This window comes from Acanthaster planci, linkage group LG09 (assembly GCF_054643075.1).
Source record: "Acanthaster planci isolate LZ-2023a linkage group LG09, COTS_SCS, whole genome shotgun sequence".
Classification (NCBI taxonomy): domain Eukaryota; kingdom Metazoa; phylum Echinodermata; class Asteroidea; order Valvatida; family Acanthasteridae; genus Acanthaster; species Acanthaster planci.
The window spans coordinates 16,191,770-16,218,327 of NC_141785.1; the positions used below are offsets into that span (position 1 = coordinate 16,191,770).

Consider the following 26,558-nt stretch of genomic DNA (forward strand, 5'->3'; position numbering starts at 1 on the left):
CTTTGCACTGGATGCTAAGCAAAAAATAGCTGCCCAAAAGAGAAGATAGCACATGTGGACGAATGCATGCAGACGGTATGCAGCAAGATGTGTCAGATGATACCTGTAGATAGATGTATCCAGTACCGTGCATAGACTAAATACCTTCATAAATCATGTGTGTCATTATGCCCTGTGTAACCTGATTCATCATTCTCCGTGCTCTTGGGCAAAAAACAAGAAATTTCCTGAAATTTTGTGCAGATATTAAACAACCAATACATATGTACATTAATTAGGGTTAGAGGGCATAGCATCCCCAGCGGTTGTGCCGGTGCTTTCCTAGAAATTTTTTTTTTTTAATCATAAAATTGTTTTTCTTGTCAGCAAATTTCACTACGGGTAAATTCAGACATGGCAAATGTTGATCCGCATTTAATTGAATTGGGGCCGAGTTTAGATAAGAAGCATAATCCAAAACATGCTCTCACTCAGACAAGGAAGTTACGCAAGCACCACCCGGCGTACCACACCAAAAAAGTGGCTCAAGTTGACCCACTGCGGTAACGCAACGTTTACGCACCTCCAGACCTGACGGAAGTTCAACGAAAAGCGCGCTGGCAGGAAAAATGCAGCCTCAGAATACCGTTCCTTCCTCCATGCATCAACGCAGCAGATAGGTTGGCTGTCAAATATACTATTCCTTGAGCAGGCTTATTCAAGATGGCACATCCATGCAGACAATGCATGTCATGGTTTACTTTGGTGTCAAAGTCAAAATACAGTTCATTGTTACAGCATGGCGCTGTAAAGCACGGAGCAAAATTGAACATCAAGTTTTGGCAAAAAGCCGAGTCAAGTCTGCGGGTCAAGTCGTTTTTAAAATGGTCTTTGTGAAATCTGGAGAAGTATTGCATCGGTAAGCGCTTGCCTAAACCAACACCCCTCTCAACTTTGTCTTGAAAACAGTCTACAATGTATGCAGCAACTAGCACATGCGTAGTTATCCTGGCAAAAAAGGGTTCACATCAGAAACTTGGATTAAAAACAAAGCACTCGCAGGATATATAAAGTGGGTACGTCCCCTGCGACGTTGTGTATATGGGGACATAAACGTAACTTCTTTTGCATGATAATTTATTCGTAGTGTAAGTTAAAAAAAATTTCACAGCCGATCAAAACACCAGAATCAGTCAACGGTATTTTTAATTAAGTCACTTCAGTATATATGCATGTGTCTCTGCCCAGTACGCTGCATTGTGATGGACTGGTAGCCTATGCATCGGGTCAAACTGAATAAACTACACCAGGAAGTAAGGTCAGTTTGTCCACATATTATTTTGCGGCTCCTTGCGGCGGGGAGGGGAGGAGATGCTTGTCTTTGGCACAACTTACACTAATCCATCGATTTTTGGGAGTCCAAGTTGCACCAACTTACATGTAGTGCCGTAACTTACGCCACCTCAGGTAGATTAGAGCGTTCAGACAGAGGGGTAACTTAAAATTTTCCGATCATCCCCTACTTGACACCTGAACATACCCTGATGGTCTGTCTGCAATTTGTAATTCACCCATGTAATGATGTAGTGAGCATGTACAAGTAGCGTCAGGCCAGATGACCTTGTATACTGCTGCCTCACTCCCTAGGAAGCTCATTAAAACTCCACAGCGCAAATAAATGGTTTTCACGACAAAAACAAAACAAAACAGGAGTCTTAGCAGGATGTAGGCTAATGTGGCAGGAAGTAACAACAATGGCAATTATTTAATAGGCAAGATGGATGACAGCAACAGTATCAGTACAGTATGTACATGTACATGTACACCACAATAAGAGCATTACAAGGCTGTCAGCTCCTGAAAAGCAACGCTCCCTGTTGCTCCTCAGTCTATCAATTTTACACATTTTATACAGTCCACAAGGTCAGTAAATCCTTCGCATAATGGTAGGAAAACTCAACCATGATTTCTTTTTCTTTCTTTTTTTTGGTCGGTACTTTGGGGTTGACTTCAGCTGACTCATGAACCATAATCCAACATAGGTTTTTTCCTTTGAAATTGATACTGGCAGGATTCTGGTTGGTTTTTAGTATATTGCCAAAGGTAGGTTTTATAGAAATGTGGCACAATATACTACATTTGCACGTGAGAAAAAAATATAATTGGAATATTGCAGTATAATTTTACCTGGTTAAAGTTCAGGCTCCAATTTCTTTTGTTTTGTCTTCCAAACCAATCACATATTTTTCTAAATACACACACGTACGTGAATAGAATCATGAAACGTCACCATTAGCCCTGTACTGTATGTTAACTCACTACAGAACAAATTTTGTATGTGCAATCATGTAAAGATAGAAACATGCACAAGTGTTTGTACATGTAAATGTACCAGCACAGGTCTATAGGTGATATATCAAACAAACTTGTCGAGCACATGACCTGTGCTGTGCACCCAAATAATTTTACAGTACCCCCCGGGTAAAATTTAAAGGCTAATTAACAACGAAACACACTGGCTTTAAATGGGTTTCCCACCTTCACAAATGTTTGTGTGTGGTAAATGAAATGAGTTTTACAAAATTCAACTTTCTATTCTAATTACTGAATTCAACGACATTTATTTTTCCAGCTAATGTTCCCTTATTCTTACAGATGGGTCAATAGGGAGACATTTTGTGGTATATTTTTCGACCTTAGGGAGACATCGGTCATTAGGGGGACATTTCAATGTCTCCCTAATGCCCAAGCTACCAGAAGGAAGCCGAATTTTACCATCCAAATTTCGAGAGATGATAGATTAGGATTAGGGTTCAGATCACATTAGGGAATATTTAATTATGGGACAGTAAAGTTTGTGCACGTTCTTATGGGAATGTCTCCCAAGTGACCCATTTTCGGTTAACAGTATTATTATTGTTATTAAATGTGGGAAAACTGTGAGAACAAATTGTAATATTAAGACAGTGACACAATGTAAAAGTGGAAGTTAAGCATGCTTTGTAAATTTGTTCAAAACGAACAAAAAAATGACTCAACGAATGGCCAACAAGCCAACAGACTGTTAAAAATGAACACAGACATCGCTCCGGAATGGACAGACCAGGGTGACTGACAAACAACAAAGGTCAAGGACAACGGCATCATACTGAGAATGAATGAATACTGCAAGGTACAATGGCACAAAGTAGCCAGTCACGATCCTAAAACTGTCACTGCTTCTCACTGTCTCTTCTCTACATGTACCGGTACATGTAATGCGCAGATGGGCAGATGGGTGTTGGTTGGCAGCTGTCTGAGGCACCCCTTGTATGTCATTGACTGGTGTTAATCTGAGTGCCTCTTCGGGAAAGCAGTGCTATGCATTGGTCAGATTTTACCATCATTAAAAGATGACATAGACCAATAGATTGAGAAAAATGAGGATTGTAGGCTGAACAGTGAATGACTAACATACTGGTACATGTATATGGTTCCTGAAACCCACTTTAAATTTGCCAACAGAGGATTACATGAATTATATGGGTACACATGTACACAGTATGCTGTAATCTGTAGGTTCTATTCACCTATGCATCACATTTGGTATTGATTATAAATGTACCAGTGCATGTACATGTAATACATGAGACAATGCTGTCTAGAAAAGAAGTCATTGACAATTAGTATTGTTCTTAAATTCCAGGGTAGGAACTTTGCAGAAGCATCAGAGGCAACTGCCTTGATGCCCCAGGTCTTGCCTTAATGCTCACTGAAATGTCCCCAAGGACAAGTTGATTTTGTGCCCTTTGCAAATGAGAAATTGCCTTGCCCTTTCAAGAACAAGGTTCCTGCCCTGAAAATCCAAGTATTAAAGCCAAATTTCAAACCGGACTGTCATATGTATGGCATTGTAAAAAATGTCACAATGATAACGTCGGCGCAAACGGACAGCTGTGCTGGCCAAACTTTCAACACTTCTCAAGTGTGGCTATCACCCAAAGCTGCATCACCAATATCGATCTCAACAAACAATGTCAACAATGAAAAATCAATGGACGATCTACTAAAACACATGAGGATGGAATGCCAGAAAGTGCCACTGACATTTGTGAAACAATTTCTCTTCATGTACAGTGGAATGCCGCTATACTGAACACCGCTCTACCGAACATTCGGCTGTACCGAACATCGTCCTTGGCTCCCAATAATTTGTGCACAAAACCTATCGAACACTATGCAGTTGCCATTTGTAATTCCCGAACGTCAACTTGATGAACAGTCGATTTTTATGTTGGAGAGTGACAAGTGGCCACTAGTTGTTGAAGAGTTAATTGTAAATAACTAGCGGAGAAACTGGGTACATTGGTCCACACATGTTCAATGTCGTCTTCTAATGATGGTCAGGGCAGGCACGGTTAATCTGCCAATGGAATTGAATGGACACTGGTTTTGCGACTCCACGTGATCGATCGGGTGCCGAAGAAAACCGCATGCGCATTGTGGCATTGCACCAACATTAGTCTAAAGAGGGTGCTGCTGATACACAAGCTACCGAGATTCGCCACAGTATGCATCAGAGATAGATCCTGAGTGGTAGCTTCGCGACTTTTAGGATAAACTTGAAATCAATTTTGTAACTTAGGATTTAATAAAGAAAAAAAAATAATTAACAGATACATTTTTAGAAATCATAAACGTGAATGCATTGGCAAAACATCACGAAAACAGTGAACCATGGTATCACAAGAGGGTGCACTTCAGTTAGACAAGAGAGGGCGCTACTCAACATAGCAACGAAAATTTCGGCAGTAAATTTCGCTATACCAAACGACCGCTGTACCGAACATTCAGCGTGGAGCCCGGCATGTTTGTTACAGGAGCGTTCTACTGTACTTGCCCACAGTTCAGTTTCAATGACTTTTTGGGTGGTCTTTGCTTTAAATGTTTTCCACTTATTACACAGCATCCAACAGAAATCTCCAAATTTTCAAGCAAAAATGAACTTGTAATCAATATCACATATGGTAATTTGACATACCGCTAAGCTGCTTTTTGCCCAACACATTACGTATGTATGTATTCTACTTGACAATTCAATAAAATATGGCCTAGTATAAACATGGTTCATCATTGAAACCTTGTGATCAATACAATGCATTTTCACAGTCCTTTCGCTGTATTTGTCACACAATGAAACAAAAGACAAACATTTATCCCTCCGCAACAAAAACACAGAAGCTGCCCAAATAATCAGGCGTTTTCCCCCAAAACAAGCAAGTTTCCCAATCCTGAGCGCATCTTACAACTTGACAATTTCCCACTACAAACAGCACCTCTGTACACAACAAAGTCCATCTGAGGACCCTCTTGAGGCCACTTACTTTCTCAATGCAGAGCACAATCAAAATCTTCTTTTCCTCTCTCGTGAATTGCTCAGGATTACAGCCTAAGCTTGTAGAACATTCTTCCATCGGGCCCAATGATGACCGACAGCTGGAACCAACACAACTACTACATGTACTTTTAATTTTCCCAACTCCATGTTTGAACAGGGTCTCCATCTCAAACCCTAGTATTTGACCCACATCAGTTACATGTACCAGGATATCCTTGTGCATTATGTTCACCCCTGACATATCAGTATATTATTTCACAGCGTACAACTACACTCACCCACAACCTTTTTTTAGCTTAGCAATTGCCTTACCGTTTTCACTTGTGACTGGTACATTGGGGTTTTGGCCCTGGGCAGTAGGGTCTTTGTCTTCACGTAAATTCTTCTCCTTCTCTTCCTGGTCCATGTTTAAAGACCTGTAAGTAATAACAGTGAAACAAAAGGCTTGCATCAAGAAAAATGACACAAACATTATTATCACTTCCCAGTACATGTAGGAATACATACAAGCACTCGAGGTGTAGGAATACATGCAAGCACTCGAGGTGTAGGAATACATGCAAGCACTCGAGGTGTAGGAATACATGCAAGCACTCGAGGTGTAGGAACACATGCAAGCACTCGAGGTGTAGGAACACATGCAAGCACTCGAGGTGTAGGAACACATGCAAGCACTCGAGGTGTAGGAACACATGCAAGCACTCGAGGTGTAGGAATACATGCAAGCACTTGAGGTGTAGGAATACATGCAAGCACTCGAGGTGTAGGAATACATGCAAGCACTCGAGGTGTAGGAATACATGCAAGCACTCGAGGTGTAGGAACACATGCAAGCACTCGAGGTGTAGGAATACATGCAAGCACTCGAGGTGTAGGAATACATGCAAGCACTCGAGGTGTAGGAAGACAAATGTAATGTTTTCAGTGCATGGAACTTGGGTCAAGTCACCTTGCCCAAGTTGAAATCATTTGGTTTCGGGCTCAAGTCTCTCCAGCCATGGCTCAAGCCATGGGTACATGTACTCTGGTCGAGTCTCAAGCAGCTTACATGTACATTGTACATACAGGTCAAATTTTGAGCCAATCTGGTTGAGTTTCAAGTCCTTCAGGTCAAGTCTCAAGATGCACATACATAATTCTGATCAAGTTTAACGTGTCCCCCTCCCTGTCATGTTTCAGGTAACTCTGGGCAAGTCTTAAGTGGTTTAGGTCAAGTCTCAAGACAACTAGGTCAAGTCTCCAAAGAATGTACATTTTCCCATTAGTCCCGACCACCAACTTCACAGTGGCTCACTGGGTTTGAAATCAAAACATCGGACAGTTACCCTAAAACTGGCTCATGCTGTTCCAATGTCAAACCCTGTCAGGCAAAGATCCTGCACAGCAACAAGGGGCACTGCCTCCTACTCCCTGCTCCGAATAAGCCAACTTCATAGTGGCTCTCTCTAGACACAGTCATGACCTCTCATGACATCAAGTGACCCCAGCTTGGCTGCATGACCTCACAACAGGTGAGTTCTTTGAAAAGCGGAACAACACACAACTTGACCACAACAAGCCTCCTATGGAGCAGGATGTAATTGGAATTTCTGTATGCACTAGATAGCCACACGTAAGCTTAATATAAAAAATATTGTACATGTACCGGTACATGTACCTTGCCATAAAGGCACACACTTTTTATGGGTTCTAAGCGATCAAAACCCTGACAGAGGAGAACCAAAGAACCTTCCACTCAAGATTCCCACAACTTGAAAGGGCTTTGCATAATTGTCATTTTACAACTGTGTATAAAGATACTTTGCAACCACAGTTAACTTCCCGCAAAATCAGACTGTGGCTGGCATCAATATCTAGCAGTAGCATGGGGCAGAGAAGCTCAAAGGAAATGTTGGGAGGAGACCAAATTTTAGACTTTATTGGTTTTTAAAGGAAAACTTAGAGTCCTGAACTTACCAGACTGTAACAAAAAATGGGCCCCCAGTTCCAATACAATGTAGTCCACATTTTACTGGAAACATTCTTACACAAAGCAACAGTAATTCCACAATTTTCAAATGGAATTGAACCAATTTACTTTGGTAAAACAGCACAGACAAAAACAATGAATTTTGTCGACCATTCCCTCTGCTTTAAACATAAACATGCAAAGCAAGAATTCTTATAAATGCATACTACGTATTAACAAACCAGTGTTTAATGAAGAACTCAAGGCAAAAAAAGCAATCCCTTGAAAACAAAAAGTCCACAACTGCAAGTTACATGTATGTTATCAATACTTTAAACGATCAGCTAAACTCAAGGAAAGCACACATGTACATGTACATGTTCTCTTCACAAAGGAGTTTACTTTTGTGCTGTCACTGTGTTAGCAACATGAGTTGTTGGAGTACTGGCTCACAGGAATGAAACCTGACACTTGCTCAGAACTCCAGATCAACTGCGACACTCTTGTCGGGGATGATATGGTATCATTTTAGCCTGGCCAGATGAGGATCTTTGCATGTCTGACGGCAGCTGCTGCACGGTTCCACTGGCTACTTCCAGATGCTCTTTGCCTCACAGTACCGGACATACCTGTAGCCGGTTACCCAGAGAGCAAACTCTCTTCCAGAGGAAACTGCATGAGAACACTTTTTACAGGACTTTCCCTGGAAGTGAGCCAAGTATTTTAAATCCACAAGAAAACAGGATGAGAAAATGGAAGTGCAAGTATGTAAACGAAGTAGATCAAGATGAAACTCAGTCGGAGTTGGGTATGTGAACACATTGTTTTGTTTTGTTCTTCAGAATACACGAGCAAATGCGCCCAACAAAAGTTTTGGGCAGTATCACAGTTCTCTCTGCTGAGTAAACTTCGATTCTCAAAACATTTTACCGGTACATTGGTTACCACCAATTCTTTAACCCCAACCTCCCTCAATCCTCAAAAATCATAATGCTGGTTTTTGATGATTTTGCAGGATTGAGGATAAATAGCAATTGAAGCAAACGATGATTTTGGAGGATTGAGGATGAATGATATTGAGTCCTATAATGATTTAGGAGGATTGAGGATGAATGATATTGAGTCCTATAATGATTTTGGAGGATTGAGGATGAATGATATTGAGTCCTATAATGATTTTGGAGGATTGAGGATGATTGATATTGAGTCCTATAATGATTTTGGAGGATTGAGGATGAATGATATTGAGTCCTATAATGATTTTGGAGGATTGAGGATGAATGATATTGAGTCCTATAATGATTTGGAGGATTGAGGATGATTGATATTGAGTCCTATAATGATTTTGGAGGATTGAGGATGAATGATATTGAGTCCTATAATGATTTTGGAGGATTGAGGATGAATGATATTGAGTCCTATAATGATTTTGGAGGATTGAGGATGAATGATATTGAGTCCTATAATGATTTTGGAGGATTGCAGATGAATGGAGTTACTGGTGTTGAGTGTGTTTCACAGTACTTTGCAAATGCATGCACAGTATATAATCAGCCTGTAATTAATACATGTACACTGTGTATTTATTACTGTGTACCACTGGTTCAAGGACAAGACTCCCATTGTTTTAGCTGTTAATGGTTAGTCAAGGCGATCCCTTCGCTGCAATGTGTTTAGACCAAAATTTGATGATTTTGAAGGATTGAGGATGTGAGCACCACTCATTTTGAGCAAAGTACAAAAATTTTGATGATTTTGGAGGATTGAGGATGAATGCATTTTTTTGAAGTATAGCAATTTGATGATTTTAAAGGATTGCAGATGGTGCCAAGCAATTTGGGCTTAGGGGGTTAGGGTTAAGAGTTATGACCAGTATTTTAGCTACAATTTGAAAGGTGAGAGTGCAAAATGAAAAACAGGGAGTGCAATCTTGTAAGAGTCCAAAATCAGAAGCAGGCAACACGAGAGCACAGCGCAAAGTCCCTTACGCCAGGGATCCAGGGCCTGTGCCAGGGCCCTGGAAGTTCGGGCTCTTTTAGATGCTCTCGTGGGGTTTCTGATGAATTTCTGACATTTTTTTCATGAGAGTTTTGCCTTTTTCAAACAAAAAAAAAACAGCTTTTAGAAATAAACTTAAATTGTAAAACCTTCTGCAATTGGTGTTTCTTACAGTGTGATTAAACAGCCCTGCAACAAAGACGTGACTAATGACAAACACCTTTGAACAGATTTCTTAAAACCACTTTATTTTGTTTTCAAAAAAATGATTTGCAGGTAATGCAGGTCAGTAAAGTATTTAAAGTTGGCGTATTAGCCACACCAGCGTATAAGCCACACAGCATTGCTGACATTGTCACGTATATGCAAGTCATCACACATGCTGCACTGCTGAAGCACTATGTACTGTACATGTACATGTAGAGTAAAGTACAGTCCCTAACGTGGCACACCCCGACTTTCACTTGACTTTCCACAAACAGTGTCGCCGGCCAGCAGCTTGGGCTAGACTGTGCTGAGGCACAGCACAGCGGGGCGTTTAGTGATTTCATTTTTCAAATGTTGGTCTACATGTACAAGCTGCTCAGAGTATAAGCCGCAGGGACACTTTCTGGTTACTGCCATTGATATTTGAGAAGCCATCTGCAAAGGTTGACAAAAATGTACTAGTTCACATCTTAAAGAAAAAAGATTTGGTTGTCAATCAGCGAGGAGCAGGTCTGGCTACATGTACACGTATCTCTGTTATATGTAAGCAATGCCCAAGAGAAATTATCAGAAACAGAACACAACATCTACAAGTATTTCCAACCAAATAAACAACCAGTCAGGCTTTACAGAAGGAGATATTTTCACAGGGTGTTTGAGGCAAGTCTCACAAAGTTCTCCTTCAGGAACAGTACATATGCAAAAGGACCGCAAGAGACCTTTACATACATGTACGCGTATGAGAAACAGCTTGACCTCTGGGGCTGTGATTTTTGGACGCATCTCCTCTGAATATGACCTGCTCCAGTGCAGGTCATTCTTTGCACAGGTAGGCCTGTAGGCCTGGACTGCAAGGATCTGCATCTCAATCAGAAAGACAGGAATATTATGCTAATGCCAAATATCTTCATCCACTGTTCTACCAGCAGGTTGACCTTCTGCCATCCGCATAGATAGATGACCTGGCTTTAATTAACGACAAATTTGGGGACCCTCTTTTGCATGTTTCCTTGGGGGAAAGGGTGTATGCATCTTAGGTTCAAGAGTTAGTTTAGGGTGTTTTTTTTCAATTACACGTGCGTATGCCGTACCTGCTGTAATCCACAGCTCTTCTGGTAACTATTGATGAAATTATGACTTTCCCATACACTAAAAAATACACGTAGAAAGGGTTTTATTGCACAGTCTATAGACTTATTAAATCATGGTACGTGTCGGGGGAAACTAAAAACCTACATGTAGGGTGAGAAACTGTTTAGACAAGCAGTAAACTAGACTCTAGTCAACTTCCAAATGTATCTCAGCTGTGATGGTCATTACATGTCTGTATCTGTCAGATCCATCCAGTGATATATACAGAGTACTGTGAACGCTGTATGCCTGCACAGATTTCATCAAAAGGAGACACACTTAGATTATTCTGAGATGCTGTAACCTGAGCTGTAGCAGCACTCCCTGTGACACTGCCTACTGATAAATTATGTGGTAAGATAAGATATTCATGCTCTGTTGACATGTGAGAGCCCAAAGGATTGAAGTTCCGCATCAAATCCAACTGGAGACTTTTTTTTCAGTGGTAACTATGGGGCTGAATGGAACGAATGAGATTTTTAAAAATCTCATGATTTTTGACGAATCTCTCTGAGCCACTTGAAAACTACATGTAAGGTCAAAATTATAAGGTCTGATTTTTTTTGCCAGAAACTTGGCCAGGCAAAGGCAGAAAAGTTGTCACCTTTCTGAAAGAAACCGGTACAAATGAAAAAGTCACAGGTGCTGGTACTGGCAACTTTAAGGTTTTCTAATTGACACGGAACAATTGGCATAACACAATGACATGTACTAACAGCTTGTATTAATTTGTTCCTCTTTGAAATGTAATAAGCATATGTTAACCCGAGGCCTAATCCCCTAGGGTGTATGTATAATCATACTGAAATTGGAGAATTTGGGACTGCTATGGAAGCATCAAGCATTCCCATCAGTACGCCTACTGCATACTGTATTAAATCCTCACAGAACTTTTCCTTGTTCACTGGAAATTTAGTGTGCATAATACATGAACCAGCGACGTGCAACGTATGGTACTTGTACCTGCTTACAAGTTCACTGGTGGGTCCGATTGTGATGAACACATTGACTGCCGCGCATAATTTCAATGAGGCATTCTCGTTTGCCAAGTGCCGTACGCATGCAAACATATTTGACAGGTACCTTTCATGGGTCTATTTGAACATGTACATCCTTCACACCGCCAGCAACATATTTCATTGTCTTCTTCGGTGATGCCAGTGTATTCAATTTACATACCAATAGCCTACAATAGTATACTCGTAGCGGCAGAATGACGTACACCTGTGACTATGAGTATACTCGTAGTCGGCAGTCAACGTGTTAAACCATATCCATGTACCGGTATACTGCTTGATTACACAATGTCCATGTACAGTGTACCAGTACATGTACCAATATACATGAGCGACCTCACGTTACTTGGTACCTGGATGTACACCAGTGAACTGTCAGAGATGCCCCTGCACTAATGGACATGGGGCCCTACGGCTAACTGCTGCCCATAATTACATAAGGCTAATCAGTCCCCTGTTACGGGTAGGCAAAAACAAGCCTTTATTTTCCTCTGACCAGAAGCAGGAATAACATCCAGAAATGTCCAGCTTGTCTGCCAATACATTAACAAACATTTTCCAAGTTGGCATTTTCCCAATTGTGTACATGTATGCATTTTGGTATCTATCAATGCACACCATCTTTTTTCCAGAAATTACCCAACACTAAACAAAAATGAATCTTGTTTACATGCTGCAACCCGTTTAAAGAAGTTTCTTTACCAGCATGGCAGGATCCCGTAGGACCTTCAAGATATCTATGCCCCTTACATGCTAAAAGAATCATTTGCATATAGTACACAAACTGCGTTGGCTATCGAAACACTATGTACATAAATGCAACTTCTAAATACTGCATGAAAATAACTCCCTCTTTAAAACAAATGGGATAAATTTGAGCTTTCTCTGCAAACTTAAACTTTCATAAACTGCTGTGAAATTATAAGTTAACATAAGAAGGGCCTTCAAATAGTATCAACACTTTAATCAACATGCATGTATCAGGTACACCAAAAGTACCGGTACTCACAATTTAAGGCACCTTTCCATGCATGTACATCTGTACATGTATGTACGTTGTTTGGGTGCATTGCGTATATGATGCATTCTTACTGCGTATATGATGCATTCTTGCATTTCACTTTCACGGAGCACAAAAATCGACTCCATTAACATAACCCACATGTGCATTGCGTTCGGCCGTCAAAATCGTCCCGAAAGCAATTTTAACGGATACGCAATACTTGGCGCAAGTGTTGACACACATACGGAAAGGCGTCTTTACTTGTCTCAACGTGTAGCACACTTACAGAAATCTACGATCTATTTACGTCATATCATGCATTTTCTAGCTTTAAGCTACCAGTACATGTATTTAGTGATGCTTTTGACACAACTTATCTGAAGCTCAAAACTTGTCTATAGATGTTGGCAACCTCTGTACTACTGCCATATTGCAGCTTCAGTACTTGGTGAATATACCGTATATAGAATTAATTTTGGATTTCTTTTTTGGGGGGGGGCCCTGCCCGATGTGTATTGTAACACTGCATACTCAGTGTATGGCCCTGAAGGCTTGTGAAAAACCACAAGTGTACTCGGGGTGGGACTCGAACCCACAAACCTCCTGCAACAGTATGCAGGAAGTCGTGGATTTGAATCCCATCTGAGTACGCTTGAGGTTTTTCCCCAACCTTCAGGGGCATACACTGAGTATACAGTGTTACAGGTATAATACACGTCGGGGGTGGAAGGGGTGGAAATCCAAAAATAGTTCACATCTCCCCGGCGCGAATCCATCCTTTGAAACAGGTATTTAGAATTGTCAAGCAAATCTGCATGAACCAATCTACAATCAGATCCCATCCTGTTTGTTTACTTTTATAACTATGCCTTCCTAAAATACTCTTCTCCCACACTGTATGCAGTGTACGGAGTGGAAGTCAATTGTTCGGGTCAAGATTACTGAGGTTTTCATTATTTTATCTTACAACCCCTTTGTAACCCCTTTATACACATGTTAATCTAGTTTGCGAGCAGTAGCAGAATTATTCAGCTACCAAAGGTGACCTCTGGGCATCTTCACGCTGCACAACCAGCATGCCTGCTGAATACCAAAGTTCAAACTCCACTATTATTTAAAGTACTTTCACGATTTTTAGATCTTTCCGGGGCTGGTTTAGGTTTTAAAACCTTTTTTTGCCATTTGTGGTATGCACTCAAACTCAGTTCAAGTCCTGGACAAAATTTCAGTGGCCAATGCACTATTAGGAATCTATCTTACCATAAATGAACAGATTTTATGAAGTCTTAATTAATGCTGTTCAGGTTATAAACCAAAGACCAAGAGGGAGAGAGATGCCCTCCAAATCTTGTTATCAACTTCAGGTCTGGATTTGACTCTTTGAAAATAATGTTCTGAAGTTCCAAGCAATGCCCACATACATGTAAATGGCACAATTTAACGTAGCAGGCTTACACATGTACACAAAATAAAGAATAGACAACAGATGTACATGTATCCCAAGTGTGAACACCAGAGAAGAGGATTTTATGAAATACATGTACAGACAGTATTGTTTTATTGTTTTAAATCCTAGTGATCGGGTGTGTAGTGCCCTCTAGTGGTCATGCATAAGGGCAACTACAATACAGAATTATTGGTAAGTGCTTACCTGAAGCTCCCATAGACAATGAGCAAGATGGAAATGACGAACGTCGACACTCGTGATGAGTCCACCATTGAGTAAGCCCTGTTGCAGGCAAAAGGAACAAGCAAATTTCTTAAAAGTCATACAGCAACAGATGACTTTTAACGGAGTGATTACATGACCAGAAACACAAGCTATTACCAACATCCGAGGACCAAACATACGTGTAACTGTAAAAGGTATCTTTTGTGTACTGGATACAAGTACATCTCAAGAATTCTGTGTGGTTCTTCCAGGTTCTATCAGATCCCCAGTGATTCTTAAAGTTGGCTTCATTTTTTTATAAACTTTTTTTTTTTTTCATTTTAAACATTCTGCTAAGACGAAGCATCCTACACTTTTATATGCCTGGACATCCAATATCTGCTGCTTTCATCAGCATGATCAAAGGTTGAGCTATAGATTACACACTCCCCTGAGAACGCTCAGCTGCAGAGACCAGAGCTTGAATAAGAAGAAAAATGAAGTGGCGTTCTGCAACTGGCAGACACAGCCACTGGAGCCTAGGCTTTAATTGTATCCTGCTCTGTATTTTAAAAGTAAGATAATGGCATCCTATGAACAGGCTAAAACCTTATGGATAGCAGGACAGAGTTCAGAAAAAAAATAATCCCTTTTTCACTAAATGTCATAAACCGCACCTGTTATCTAGTGTAATCCCAAGTTAGATTTCTCTTGCATATCTTTGACCTGTGATAAGATTTATGCTCTCAAAACACGCTTCCTAAAATACACGTACTGGTACGTCAACAACCATCTACATGTACATTGAACACAGTATTAATCATTAACACTGGTCAGTTTTTAGGGGTCATTATGAAAGTTAGTAAAAATATAAACAAATCTAATTGAAAGTTTTCCCTAACTAATTTAACAGTCTTGCTCACAGCAGCATGGCAAGTGCGTGTACCGGTTACATGCAGGTGTCGTACTAAAATTACATGAATGTGACACATGACATTGAACTCAATCTTAAATTTGGTTTCTGTTTGAGGTTTTGCACAAAAGGAACACAAACCGAACCTTGCTTTATTTTTTACAATTCCCCAACTTGAGTACATGTACCCAGCTGCTGAATGTCCTGATCAGGAAATTCTGTCTTCAGTCAAAAAGAAAGTTCCACAAAAAGATAAATCCACAACTACACTGTACGTCGTACAAAAGGAGACTTCGTGAGGGTAAGCATGTCATGTATCTAAATGAACTTGGTACCGGTATGCAGCATACCGGCAGTGAAAGTTAGAGGCAAGAAAATTACTGGCAGGAAAATTACTTCCAGAATTTCCATGGCAACAGGAACTGGCAATTTTCCCCCCTGGACTGGAAATCCTGTGTTAAAAAAATTGTTGTATAATATCCTCTGTTCAGCGGCAACACACACACACATGCACAATGTGTATTGTCGTAATACAAGATGACTCCAGTGATTTTGATGTCTGTAAATGTATAAATAGATTGTTTTGTAATGCCTATTTAATTCAGCCGTATGGCTGTGAAAAGGCGAAACGTAATAAACCATAATAATAACAAAATCAGACTGTTTCATCTAAGTTTGGCATCTCAACATACACATGCACATGTACAATCAAAGAATTACAAAAGATGTACATGTTCACTACATGTACAGTACAATGTACATTGTATTTCCATATACTCTATTTGCAGTACACATACATGTACTTGAGTATCTTTCAAATTTCTTCTGGAAAATAACTAGATCTTTCACTTTTTTTGCTTTTGATGTTTAGAGTGCAGATTTTTATGTAGGAAACACAGCTACGATAAACGATGTGTCAAAACTGCAAACAGCTCAGTACTGAAAGGATAATGCACATGTACATCCCCTTCACAGAGTTCAGCTGTGTAGCAACTCCTTCAACACCGCAATGGATAATGAGTAACCTCAGCAAGCAGCTCAAGATTTTTAATGGTCACACCATTACACTCGATGGGTAATTATCATGTACATGTATGCGCTGCGAGGGCTAAAAGTTCAATTTGTTTGGACTCACTTCAGAAATTATATGGTGTGAGATTCGTTCACCCAATTTAAATATGAAGTGTCAACCATAAACCAAAATATACAAGTACATGTGTGCTCTGAATGCAGAGACCTGAACTTCTCTCGGGATACATGTACAGGGCATAATTTTGATAAGGATTTTTGCACAGCAGTTATTGCTATGCAATATTCATATTGCATAGTATTTTGCTACACACGCATAGTAGTTTTGTGAAAGTTGCACCTGTGCTTAATTAAGAAATCTAATTTTGTTTCACGGCTGTTTCCTCAACATCAAGCTTTAACACAGTAACTGATTAAAACAACCTTCGCAGAAGTATTTCAGCATATGCACAAAATTAATGAGCTCGGCGCATGGATTTCCCAGCTAGTTTGGGGGTATTTATCACGATTCCCCGCGCTGCACACGTGGTCTTGAGTGCCGTACGCATACATGTATCTATCTTCGCTGATTTCCAAGCTAGTGTTAGCATAACATAATTCGCGTACAGGCAGTTTCCAAGCTAGCCAGGCCAAGGGTGGTGCCGGATTTACGTATTAATATGTGCTGTATGTCTCCTTCGGCCTGTGCGGCAGGAACCAGATACGTGTAGATATTACGTGTGCAGAATGAATACTAGCGGTACGGCTTAGGCGTATCCATACCTATTTGGTGTTCCTAACATTTGCACCACGGAGGACAGCAGCTGTGGCCTTGTACTTAGTACAATAGTAACTGTCGCTGTCAGCATCATTTTTCTCATTAAGAGAGGAAACTTTTACAAACTGAAACTGCATTGTTATTGGTACTTTCTGTTTCTGTCTTGCATTTCAAAGATCTGACGGGTTGATTTTAAGCAATTTATGTGTCACAATTTAACACGATCCAGTCAGGATCAAGAAAATGCATCGCAAGCGGTGAGTTAATGCATCGCAAACTGCCATGTGATACCAGAAAAATTATGCCCTGATATATCTCATGGAGCGCAACTAACCACACACTAATTGGTCCAAACAGCATAGACTTGTATTTAAAAAAAAAATCTACGGCAGAATGTGTAGGACCAACTGTTACGGAAAGAGGCAGCGTTTGCTTTCTTGCGCCAGGTAATTTTCTTTATGTCACCTCATATGTGACCCACTCTGCGAAAAGGAGTCTTTCATCAGGATGCCAAACTGATACCGGTACATCAAAAGAAAAAGCTTTATTTTGATCTTTCAAATACAAACGAAAACTCAAAAAGGGGCTCTGGCAACTTAAGACTCCTTTTCCCAAAGTGGGTCACACATGTTCCGTGCAGGAATGCTTTTGCAGTGCAATCAGAGCAAGGACACTCCTTTGGTGGAAACTTCTATACATGAGGACAGGTTCACACGCTCTTGGCACTGGCTGCAATGAGCCTCCGTAACAAATTTCTGGTGGAATGGACAGTCGCTGTGTGTATGCCGGGCGGCCAGATGAAATGATTCCCACCAAGCTGATCCTTCTTTTTGCAAGAGACAGGATGTTGCAAGTTGGGGTGAATACATGTACTTACATCCTAGACAACATTTTTTAATGATCTACGGAGTCCAGATGTAATAGCTAGTATGCATACCTCTTTGGTAAAGTGAAATGAGTTACACAGGCAATAATTTCAGTTGAACTTACATGTATGGAACAGAAGTACCGGGTACCTGATTGTAGCTCTTCAGTTTCGATCCCATGAAGCTTAGTTTTTCAATGTGATCCATCAATGTGTTTTTACATTTTTATGTTGCCGACTGCTGGTCCAGTACCACTGCTTGTTCCATTACAAACTCTCTACAGCGGGGACAGTTTGGACATGTATTCAAGTGCTCAACAACTGTTCCCTTGCTTCATCATTTTTAAACTCGAAGAAACAACAGTAAAGAGGAGAAAATATCGAATGGGCAGCCAAATTTTTGAGAATAAATGGATCATGAATTAATCATTTCAATGAGGCCCCACCGAAGTAACATATCTTAATCACATTCATAATGTACATGTATATGGGTTATTCCACGAAGTTCGGGCACAGATTATGACGGCGTCCCTTGTTACATCAGTGAAAATAAACATCTTTTTCCCTGCATGTGGATTCTAAATTGACATTGTTCTAAATCTTGCTAGGTTCTTGTAGTGGTGTGCTTCATCTTTGTTGAAGAATATGACTTAATCTGTTGTAATGTGAAAATAAAAGGCAATAAAAGTTACCGATATAACAAGGGACGCTGTCACAAACTGTGCCCGAACTTCATGGAATGACCCATATGCACGTGTATGCTTGATCAAACACAATACATACTTATACATGTATATGTTAAAGTCGAGAGCTTTCTGCGTTGCGGAAAATCTGCAAAAATCACGGATTTGGGGGTAGAAAGCGGAAAAGGCAATTCTCGGTTACAAAAATAAATAAATAAAACAAATAAATATTTTTGATCGTTTCTGCACAATTAATCAAATAAATATGAAGTGATATCCAGTGATATCTGATAATACAATCCTCTAGGCCAACCTGTAGTGCATAGCAAGCTTCTAATGGTTAAGTGTGATCTGCCCCAACAGAAAAGAATAAAAGAGAAGTCAAAAATCCTTTGGACCTGTTTTTTGTAAATTTTGCAAGCTATGGTAGTTACACTGATGCCTTGATTTGTTCTTTTTTAATTTACTACTGTACATGTAGAATGTTCAGGTATTACGCACATGTATATGAAAACTAAGGTTATGGTGCAAAGGTCCTTAGCTCTTGCCTCAACAACTCACTGAATGTACTGCATAGGAAGTGTTGAGCTCATCCTCAAGATTAAATTATGACTTGGAAGGCAGAGTTGTGCTTCCTAAAGAGTGAGCCAGCACCATGAGGCAAGCGCACTCTGTGAGCTCAACAACATCAACAATGGCTGACCAGCCACAGCAGATTTCATTGCCCGCGTACATCCTAACTGTTTGGCCAAAGTGGGAGCCATTGTTGCCAGAGTCACGCATGAGCGATCAATACACTAAATAAATCCTTGTGGTAGGCAGTGCACACACACACACACCACATGCCTGCCAAAATCCTTTGTTTGGGAGGATAACAATGAAAGGCTCCCGCAGTACATGTACCAGTATGCTTACATTGTGATCCATGCACAGATGTGATGACCCACTCTACGAAAATGACTCACACATCACCAGAGCCATCTGTGAGTTAAAGGTCTTTGAAAGAATGTTGCACAGTGTTTTTAAAAGCAATTGGAATCCTCAACATCATACCAAGCTCACTTCCACATCAAAATAAAGAGCTCAAATTCCTAATGTTATTTACAAAGTAAAACTCTGAAGTGGCTTCGCTGACTCGACGCTCCTTTTTGCACAGCTGGTCTGTCATCTGCAGCGGGGTTATCGCAAGTTGGCAGAGCTGCTTGGGTAGCAGACTCTAAGGAAGCTTGCACCATTGAAATCAATGAGAATCGTTTTCATTTTTCACCCACACAATGTCCACTTCCATCAGGGTGCCTAGAGGATTGTATTATCAAAGCAAAGAGCTACGTACACGTAAGCTTGACTTTCTCATGCAAACTAAAAAAAACCAGAAAATATGGCCTTGTTGCATTTTCACAGAATGGGTGAGTCAGGGTGGCAAGCTCAACTTTATGTGACCCATGTGCATCTCACTAAAAAAAGAGAGAGACTGAAATAAACTCACGTAATGTAATACATTTTTGTCACAAGGATAATTTCCATGCAACAGTAGTTAAATTTTGAAAAGGGAAAGAATTTCTCCATGTATTTTCATAATCACTTCATCTCCTGAACATTTACAATCGTATTTCCAGGCTGACTCACGAAGCGGTACAGTTCTTTGTCCAAATTTGAAAGATGTTGTTCATATTCTTCTACACAGGAAAGAGACTTTTGTCTGCATAAAAAAATTATGTTGCAGTGCGTATAGATTATTTATGAGTTTCTGTTTTAAATTTTCCAAATTTATATCTCCAAAAATCTTTTTGAAAATTCATTTTGCTCAATAACTCAATGTAGATATTATCTGCACACAGGTGCTACTTCGTACATTGCTTCAGCATAAATTAAAACTTTTCTACAACTGGAATTCTAACAATACGGCACAAAAATTATACGCCATCCACCATTACTACATGTAAGGTTTATGCAAGCTACTGTCAAACAGTACATGTTCAGGGTCATGCTACATGTAATTACCGTCAGCAAGCGTCAAGGTTCATCAACAAATAATTCAAGCATTTTTGTGCAAAAATTGATGAGACACCTCTTTATCGTATTCAACGCATCACATTTACCTAAAATGACATCTGAGTGTGGAAATTTCGGCCACAAAGTCGGCCCTGCTTGTGCAGCCCGACCAGCCACCATCTTGTTTTTGCATGGATGACAAATAAATGAAAATAGCCGCCCCACTGATTGCGGAAAACGTTCATAGGGTATTTTCACTTTATTATTGATGCTAATTGTGTTGACGCTTGTTGACGCTAAATAGCATGACCGCATGTTGATTCAGCAGTTTAGGGTGCCTATCATTGAGGTCTGTTGCAGAACCTTGACTGTTGAGAAAAAAGTTTCATCGCGATGTCGTGAAAATACCTCAAGTTTTTCGAACTTTTCCCTCATTTTCAAAGGGGGATTTGAATCTTTATGTACCATAAATAAGAAATGACACGTTAAAAAAGGGAATCTCCATTGTTCAAAAAGCTAAATAAGCTTGACTTTTGAGATAATGTTGCGAAAATATAAAAATAGGCTCCTACATGACATGCATGCGCATGATTGTACAGCGTAGGCCTGATTATGACACGCAGCGGCGCACAGCAATTCAAATGTCTGGAAGAGGGCTCTGAAAATGATGATTGTAAAACACAATTTTATAACGCCTGGACGTTGTAAAATGAAATTTGGGTAAGTGGTTTGTATATTTGCATTTAAATTTTAGTAGGGCCTAGGCCTAATTGTGTATCGTTGCCATTGATAATAGAAAAATATATCGGTATGTAAATCATTTTATTACATGCACTTGCCTGAGTGAGCATCAATTGGGTTCATGTGAGGTGGCCATCTTGATTTTAATGGCCATTTTTAATGAAGGCCAAATCTATTCATCATTATAAGCTAATGTTAGAGCTTTCTGCCTTTTTTTAAGGGTACATGTACACTTTAAAATTTGGTAATCGTTGTGAAGGCCATGTTGAATTAAAATTGGGCATCATCTTGCATTTTGATGGCCATTTTAAACCTTGAGGGCCATTTTAAACCCTGAAGGGCATTTTTAACACTTTTTTAAGTCTTATTTATTCATATTTTAGAGTGTCTTGCAATTTGTTAAGTTTCATTTCGGTTTGCCACTGTAAAATGAAACTTTACGATGGGGTGGCCATTTTGAATAATGGCGGCCATTTTTTTTGTCTTGCAGCCATTTCTGAAAGTGACGGCCATTTCAGTTGACATAAAATACATGTTCCATCAACTGCTGATATTGTTTACAATCATTGGATGACCTTTAAATAACCATTCCTGGAGGGTTTTCCCGAGGGCCTATATCTTTATACACTACTAATACATAGTGCATTTATTAATGGTCATAATTATTAGCATTGAAATACCACATCCTGTACACAGACTGTTAAATGCTACAAATCATGTGATAAGTTCAGTTCCGATAACCCAACACACCTGCGAGACCCATCATTTTCTTTCAAATTTGGAGCCCATTCAGATGATATGAAAATAAAATGGCCCATGTATTGTTTAAAATTTCATGAACCTGCCTAATTTATCATTAAGTGACATTTTCTCACAATTTTCGATTTTAAATTTCCAAAAAATAGGGTCAACACAATGAACAGAGTGTTGCCTCCATTTTTTGGGGGGGGGGACTTACCAGTTTTGCAAGATTCAAATGTCAAAAACTGGGGGGTCCCCAAATATACAATCATTGTTGGTTACTCAATCCTGTAGGATTTAAATATCCAACATTACTTTCCATTTTTGACAATTTTACAGAGGCATATTTCAAAGAAAACGTAGGTAATCATCTAATGTTGTGCAAACAAAAAAAGGCACTCATAGCATCACAAACGACTGACTGCACAGCACCGACAAATGAACACACAGACCCTTCAGTCACTCGGCAGTAGGCCTCGTAGCAAAAAGTGAAAGAAAAAGAACGGCGACTGGACGAAATTAAACTCACCAATCATAGGACTCTGAAGCCATCTTGATGGCAGTATCAGTCCTCCTCTCAGAAAGGGGTATTCCTTATTTACATATGGCCTGTAAAATGTTGATCATAGCATCGTTCCGGTGCAGGTCAAACTTGTGTACACACACAGGACCCTAAGTTTTTTAACAGTGAAATGTCGGCCCAGTTTGCAGCGACGGTCACGCAAAATAGTACAACCCTGGGAAAACACTCGGCAGAAACTGCTTCAAATTCCACAATTCATGATGAAATGGTCGAGCAGGTACATGTTAAACAGTTTCCTAAACCCCAATGGGCATCCATCAGTCGAATTTGCAGCAACATTGAAGACCTTCGGTGTCGAGAACTGAGGTAAAAATTGTTGTTTTGCTATCCAAAAGCTAAACACATTTGTAAATTGTGCAGCGATTTGGTATATGGCCACTGACCTTGCATACAGTCGACAGCGCACTTCTAATGGCGCATAATCATACACTGGTCCCGAATAGATGAACATTGTGAATTCTTGACGTATGAAGGAAACCAGTGAATTCTGTGTTATTATTTCTAAGCTGGTACTCTGCTTCGCGTACAACCAGCAAGAGGGCCTTTGTTGAAAGCCAATCAATCAATATTAAAGGTAAATGAAAATGTTGAGAGAGGGCGCACTTCAGATTTTTATTTGCATCATTACCAATAATCAAGATGACAAAATGCAGTTTACAGACGTACTTCGTCAAGAAACTGGAACCCTTTTCCGAAAGCAAAATAAATTTTCTTTAGGATGTTTCATGAAAGACTTTATGCCAAAGTTGATGAGCCATCTCAATCATCTTTTTCCAAATCTTGGCTCCGTAATCCGTCTTGTCTATGACATAATAATCTTGAGCCCCTACACTCGATTTCATGCATTAACAATTATTGCAACCCTTTAAATTCTGGCCTCATCGGACAAGAAATTTGCTGGGGAAAATCGAGTTCCAAGTCTAAGCTTGGAGGACTTAACTAACCGTCCCTACCTGGTTCCGTGGGTTTTACCCATAATATTCCTCCGAGGTTTTCTTCCCACCTCTACAATTGTAACTACTTCTTGTTGTCTCTTCTCAACTTTTTTTTTTCAGGCTTAAGAGTTACAATGCCTGGGATGTTTTTATGTCATTAGAAAAAAATGTAATAGAAATTATTAGTAATAAAGAAACGGCAATTTTTTCAGACCATCTCAAAGATGGAAGCCAGATTCCACCGCCCATCTGAGAACTCGGCTATTCTACGCCCGAGCTGTTTGGAAACTGGCATGTAGATCCCGGTGGGTATACCTGTGAAGTTTCAAGTCAATCTGACCATGGAGGAATAAGAACAGGGAGCAGTGTTTGAGCTCTCGAGGCCGGCCTTGGCCTCGAGGCCGGCTTTTCAAAGCCTTCGCCTGGGCCTCGCTACGCAATAACTCGTCTTGGCCTCAGCACCCTCTGGACAAGAAGAATCAGTCGAGGCCGGTTCGAGGCCGCCCGTTTTGAGTCAGTTTCTCAGCTCTCACTTTCCTTCCAATTCTTATTCTGACAGAGTACTTGCGATGTGCATGCGCTGTGGGCGTAGATTATTTTTGTGTAAACACGGGGTACGGAGCCTAGACTCCCCAATGACGCGATGCAGCTAAATAGATTTTTTATCCCCAGGGAACATATTTAATTTGATTGATTGTTGCTTGAAAAGGATAGCTTTTCTGTTGCGTGAATTAGGCTACATGTATTGGAATTATTCCTAGTTCCTGATTTTCCCTAGTTCTGGATCGCTTGAAAAAAAAACTACCTCTTTTGTGTTGTTCTTCAGTTTTACATTCCTATTTTGTACTACATTTTGTTCTCTGAAAATGTCTACAAAACAATTTTTGGCCGGATTTCCGATTCGCACTTCGACATTTCTGAACGGTTTGTCAAAACTCATGGGAGCCAAAAAAAATACAGGGAGATAGTTCACTCGCTAAAAAGTGTGATTCCAAATACCGTTTTCATATTCAACAGTCAATTATAATGACTTTTAGAGTTTCCATTTGTTTAAAATTGGCCAAAGCCTGAACGCAGTTTTCCACTATAGTATCGGATCGCGCATTATCTGCACGCAAACACGTTGTGAACACAACTACACAGACGTAACAGAAATGATGTGACGTAACGTGTTCGTCAACTGTGCGGTGCATGCAGGGCAAAGCGTTCTCCACTGGACGGCAAAAGAAACTTGTCACTTCTGTCAAAGGCCACACATAAAAATTCACCCCATAAAAATTCACACACAAAAGGACTCTTCACCGAGCAAAAATGACCCACGAATGGACAACATTTTAAACAACCAATGACAAAGTGAACACCCGTTTTGTCAAAATGATGTGCATAAGTGGTTTCTGTTTAGGGATGTCATCCTTTCTGACTATGCATACACATTATTGAAAAGTAATGATTGTGGCTTCTTTATTTCGTCCTGTGACATTGATTTCTGCGTAAAACTTACGGCTCATTCTGTTACAAACTGTGACTTTTGATTCAGTAACCAAGTTGCTGTGCATGTCAATTTCTTCTTTGTTATAAAGATAATCACTTGCTTTTGGGCATGTGATTAGTAAGGGGTATTGCAGCATACCTGTGTACAAAAATGGTTTATTTCTATGAGGTGAATTTTTAAGTGTGGCCTTTGACAGAAGTGGCAAGTTTCTTTTGCTGTCCAGTTTAGTATTGCTGATAGCTCACTGCACAGCTGAAAATCTCAGTCAAAATTTACGCAATGTCTACCTTTTAATTCATTGGAACTTTTATTTATGAAATAATTTTCTCTAAATTAAGAAATTCTTTATTAGAAAATCATCTTGTTCCTTCATTCTGGATGCAAACTGGATTTCTTGCATGGTTACTTTTTATTCGTGAAGAAGTTTTTGTCACCATCTGGAACTGGGAAAAACTGATTCAGAACTAGGAAGTGTCCTCGTCACTTTCGTTGGTCCTGTAAGTCCAAATTAAAAGATAGGATTTAAAATAAATCTCCAACACACAAGGCGGACTACTGATCAGATTTCACCGGAATCTGAGGGTTTTTATGGCTGCAATCTGACTGAATAATTTTCGTATCCCCAACTATAAAAACGACCGATAATCATTATTGGAAGCACTCCTAATGTTTCTTTCATTTCTTAATGAAAAAAATGGTTACATTCACTAACAAAGTTATTTGGTTGCAGGACTTTCTGGCAACTTCGTGAACTTCAAACTATCTTACTTGATTTTGTTTTGGGACTAGCCTGCATTTAAGCCTTATCCTCTTGCGATCTTGCTTTTATAATTGAAAATATTGAGGAATTAGTTTGTGGGGAATTGTATGTATTAAGAGCAATTAAAGTTTGATTTTTTTCTTTTTGTGATAGTGGGGGACTCCGTACTCTTACTTTGTTGAACGAAAGATAAAAATTGAACTTTGCAACACCTGCCAAACAAGAGGTAATTACGCCCATTCTAATTTGTTTGCCAGGTTGTTAGCAATGTTAAACTGAAAGTACGTGTAACTACTCAATAAAACACAGCACCCGGTTATTTTTCATTGACAAAATAGTTGGGGATATTGTCGCATCATAAGCAACAGTTTTTTTGTGGATGTAGATGAATCTTGTGTGCCAGCCAAGTTTAATGTAGTTATGTTATACGTGTATGAGTTTAATAACTGGCCTTGGCCTTGGAGACTGTGGCCTCGGCCTTGAATGGCAGTTACTCGGTCTTGGTTTTGGAAACCCCGGACTCGGACTCGAAGGTTGTAGACGAGACTCCAACACTGACACGGAGTATCCCCTCATCTTTAAGTGTTTTATGAAATTAAACTGAAGAGGGAAACTAGGCTAATTTTTTTTTGGGGGGGGGGAGACTGAGAAAATCGTTTAAAATACTGATAGACCTATCACCGTCGCAACCGCAGTCACAGTCTCCGCGGCTCCAACTCATTACTTTATCGTGCCATACTATCTCACCGCACCACCC

General features: G+C 39.9%; 2 protein-coding genes across 2 annotated transcripts in view; one reads left to right on the forward strand and one right to left on the reverse strand.

Moving 5' to 3' along the window:
• Window positions 1-26,558, forward strand: part of LOC110984868 (hepatocyte nuclear factor 1-beta-like) — a 67,416-nt gene that overhangs the window by 14,133 nt on the left and 26,725 nt on the right. The window lies entirely within an intron of this gene.
• Window positions 2,632-23,039, reverse strand: LOC147798219 (signal peptide peptidase-like 3). Its single transcript, XM_087141627.1, has 3 exons — window positions 22,561-23,039; window positions 14,311-14,388; window positions 2,632-5,772 (listed from the first exon to the last, which is right to left on the reverse strand). The coding sequence occupies exons 1-3, from the start codon at window positions 22,581-22,583 to the stop codon at window positions 5,631-5,633; spliced, it is 243 nt and encodes an 80-aa protein (XP_086997753.1). The 5' UTR covers window positions 22,584-23,039; the 3' UTR covers window positions 2,632-5,630.

What these genes read in the sequence shown, in the direction of transcription:
- LOC147798219 (XM_087141627.1), bottom strand. Translation starts at nt 22,583, where the DNA reads ATGGCTTCAGAGTCCTATGATTG. An exon ending in GCTTCAGAGTCCTATGATTG is followed by an intron (nt 14,389 to 22,560) that starts GTGAGTTTAATT and finishes TGCCTGCAACAG; the next exon opens with GGCTTACTCAATGGTGGACT. An exon ending in ATTGTCTATGGGAGCTTCAG is followed by an intron (nt 5,773 to 14,310) that starts GTAAGCACTTAC and finishes TATTACTTACAG; the next exon opens with GTCTTTAAACATGGACCAGG.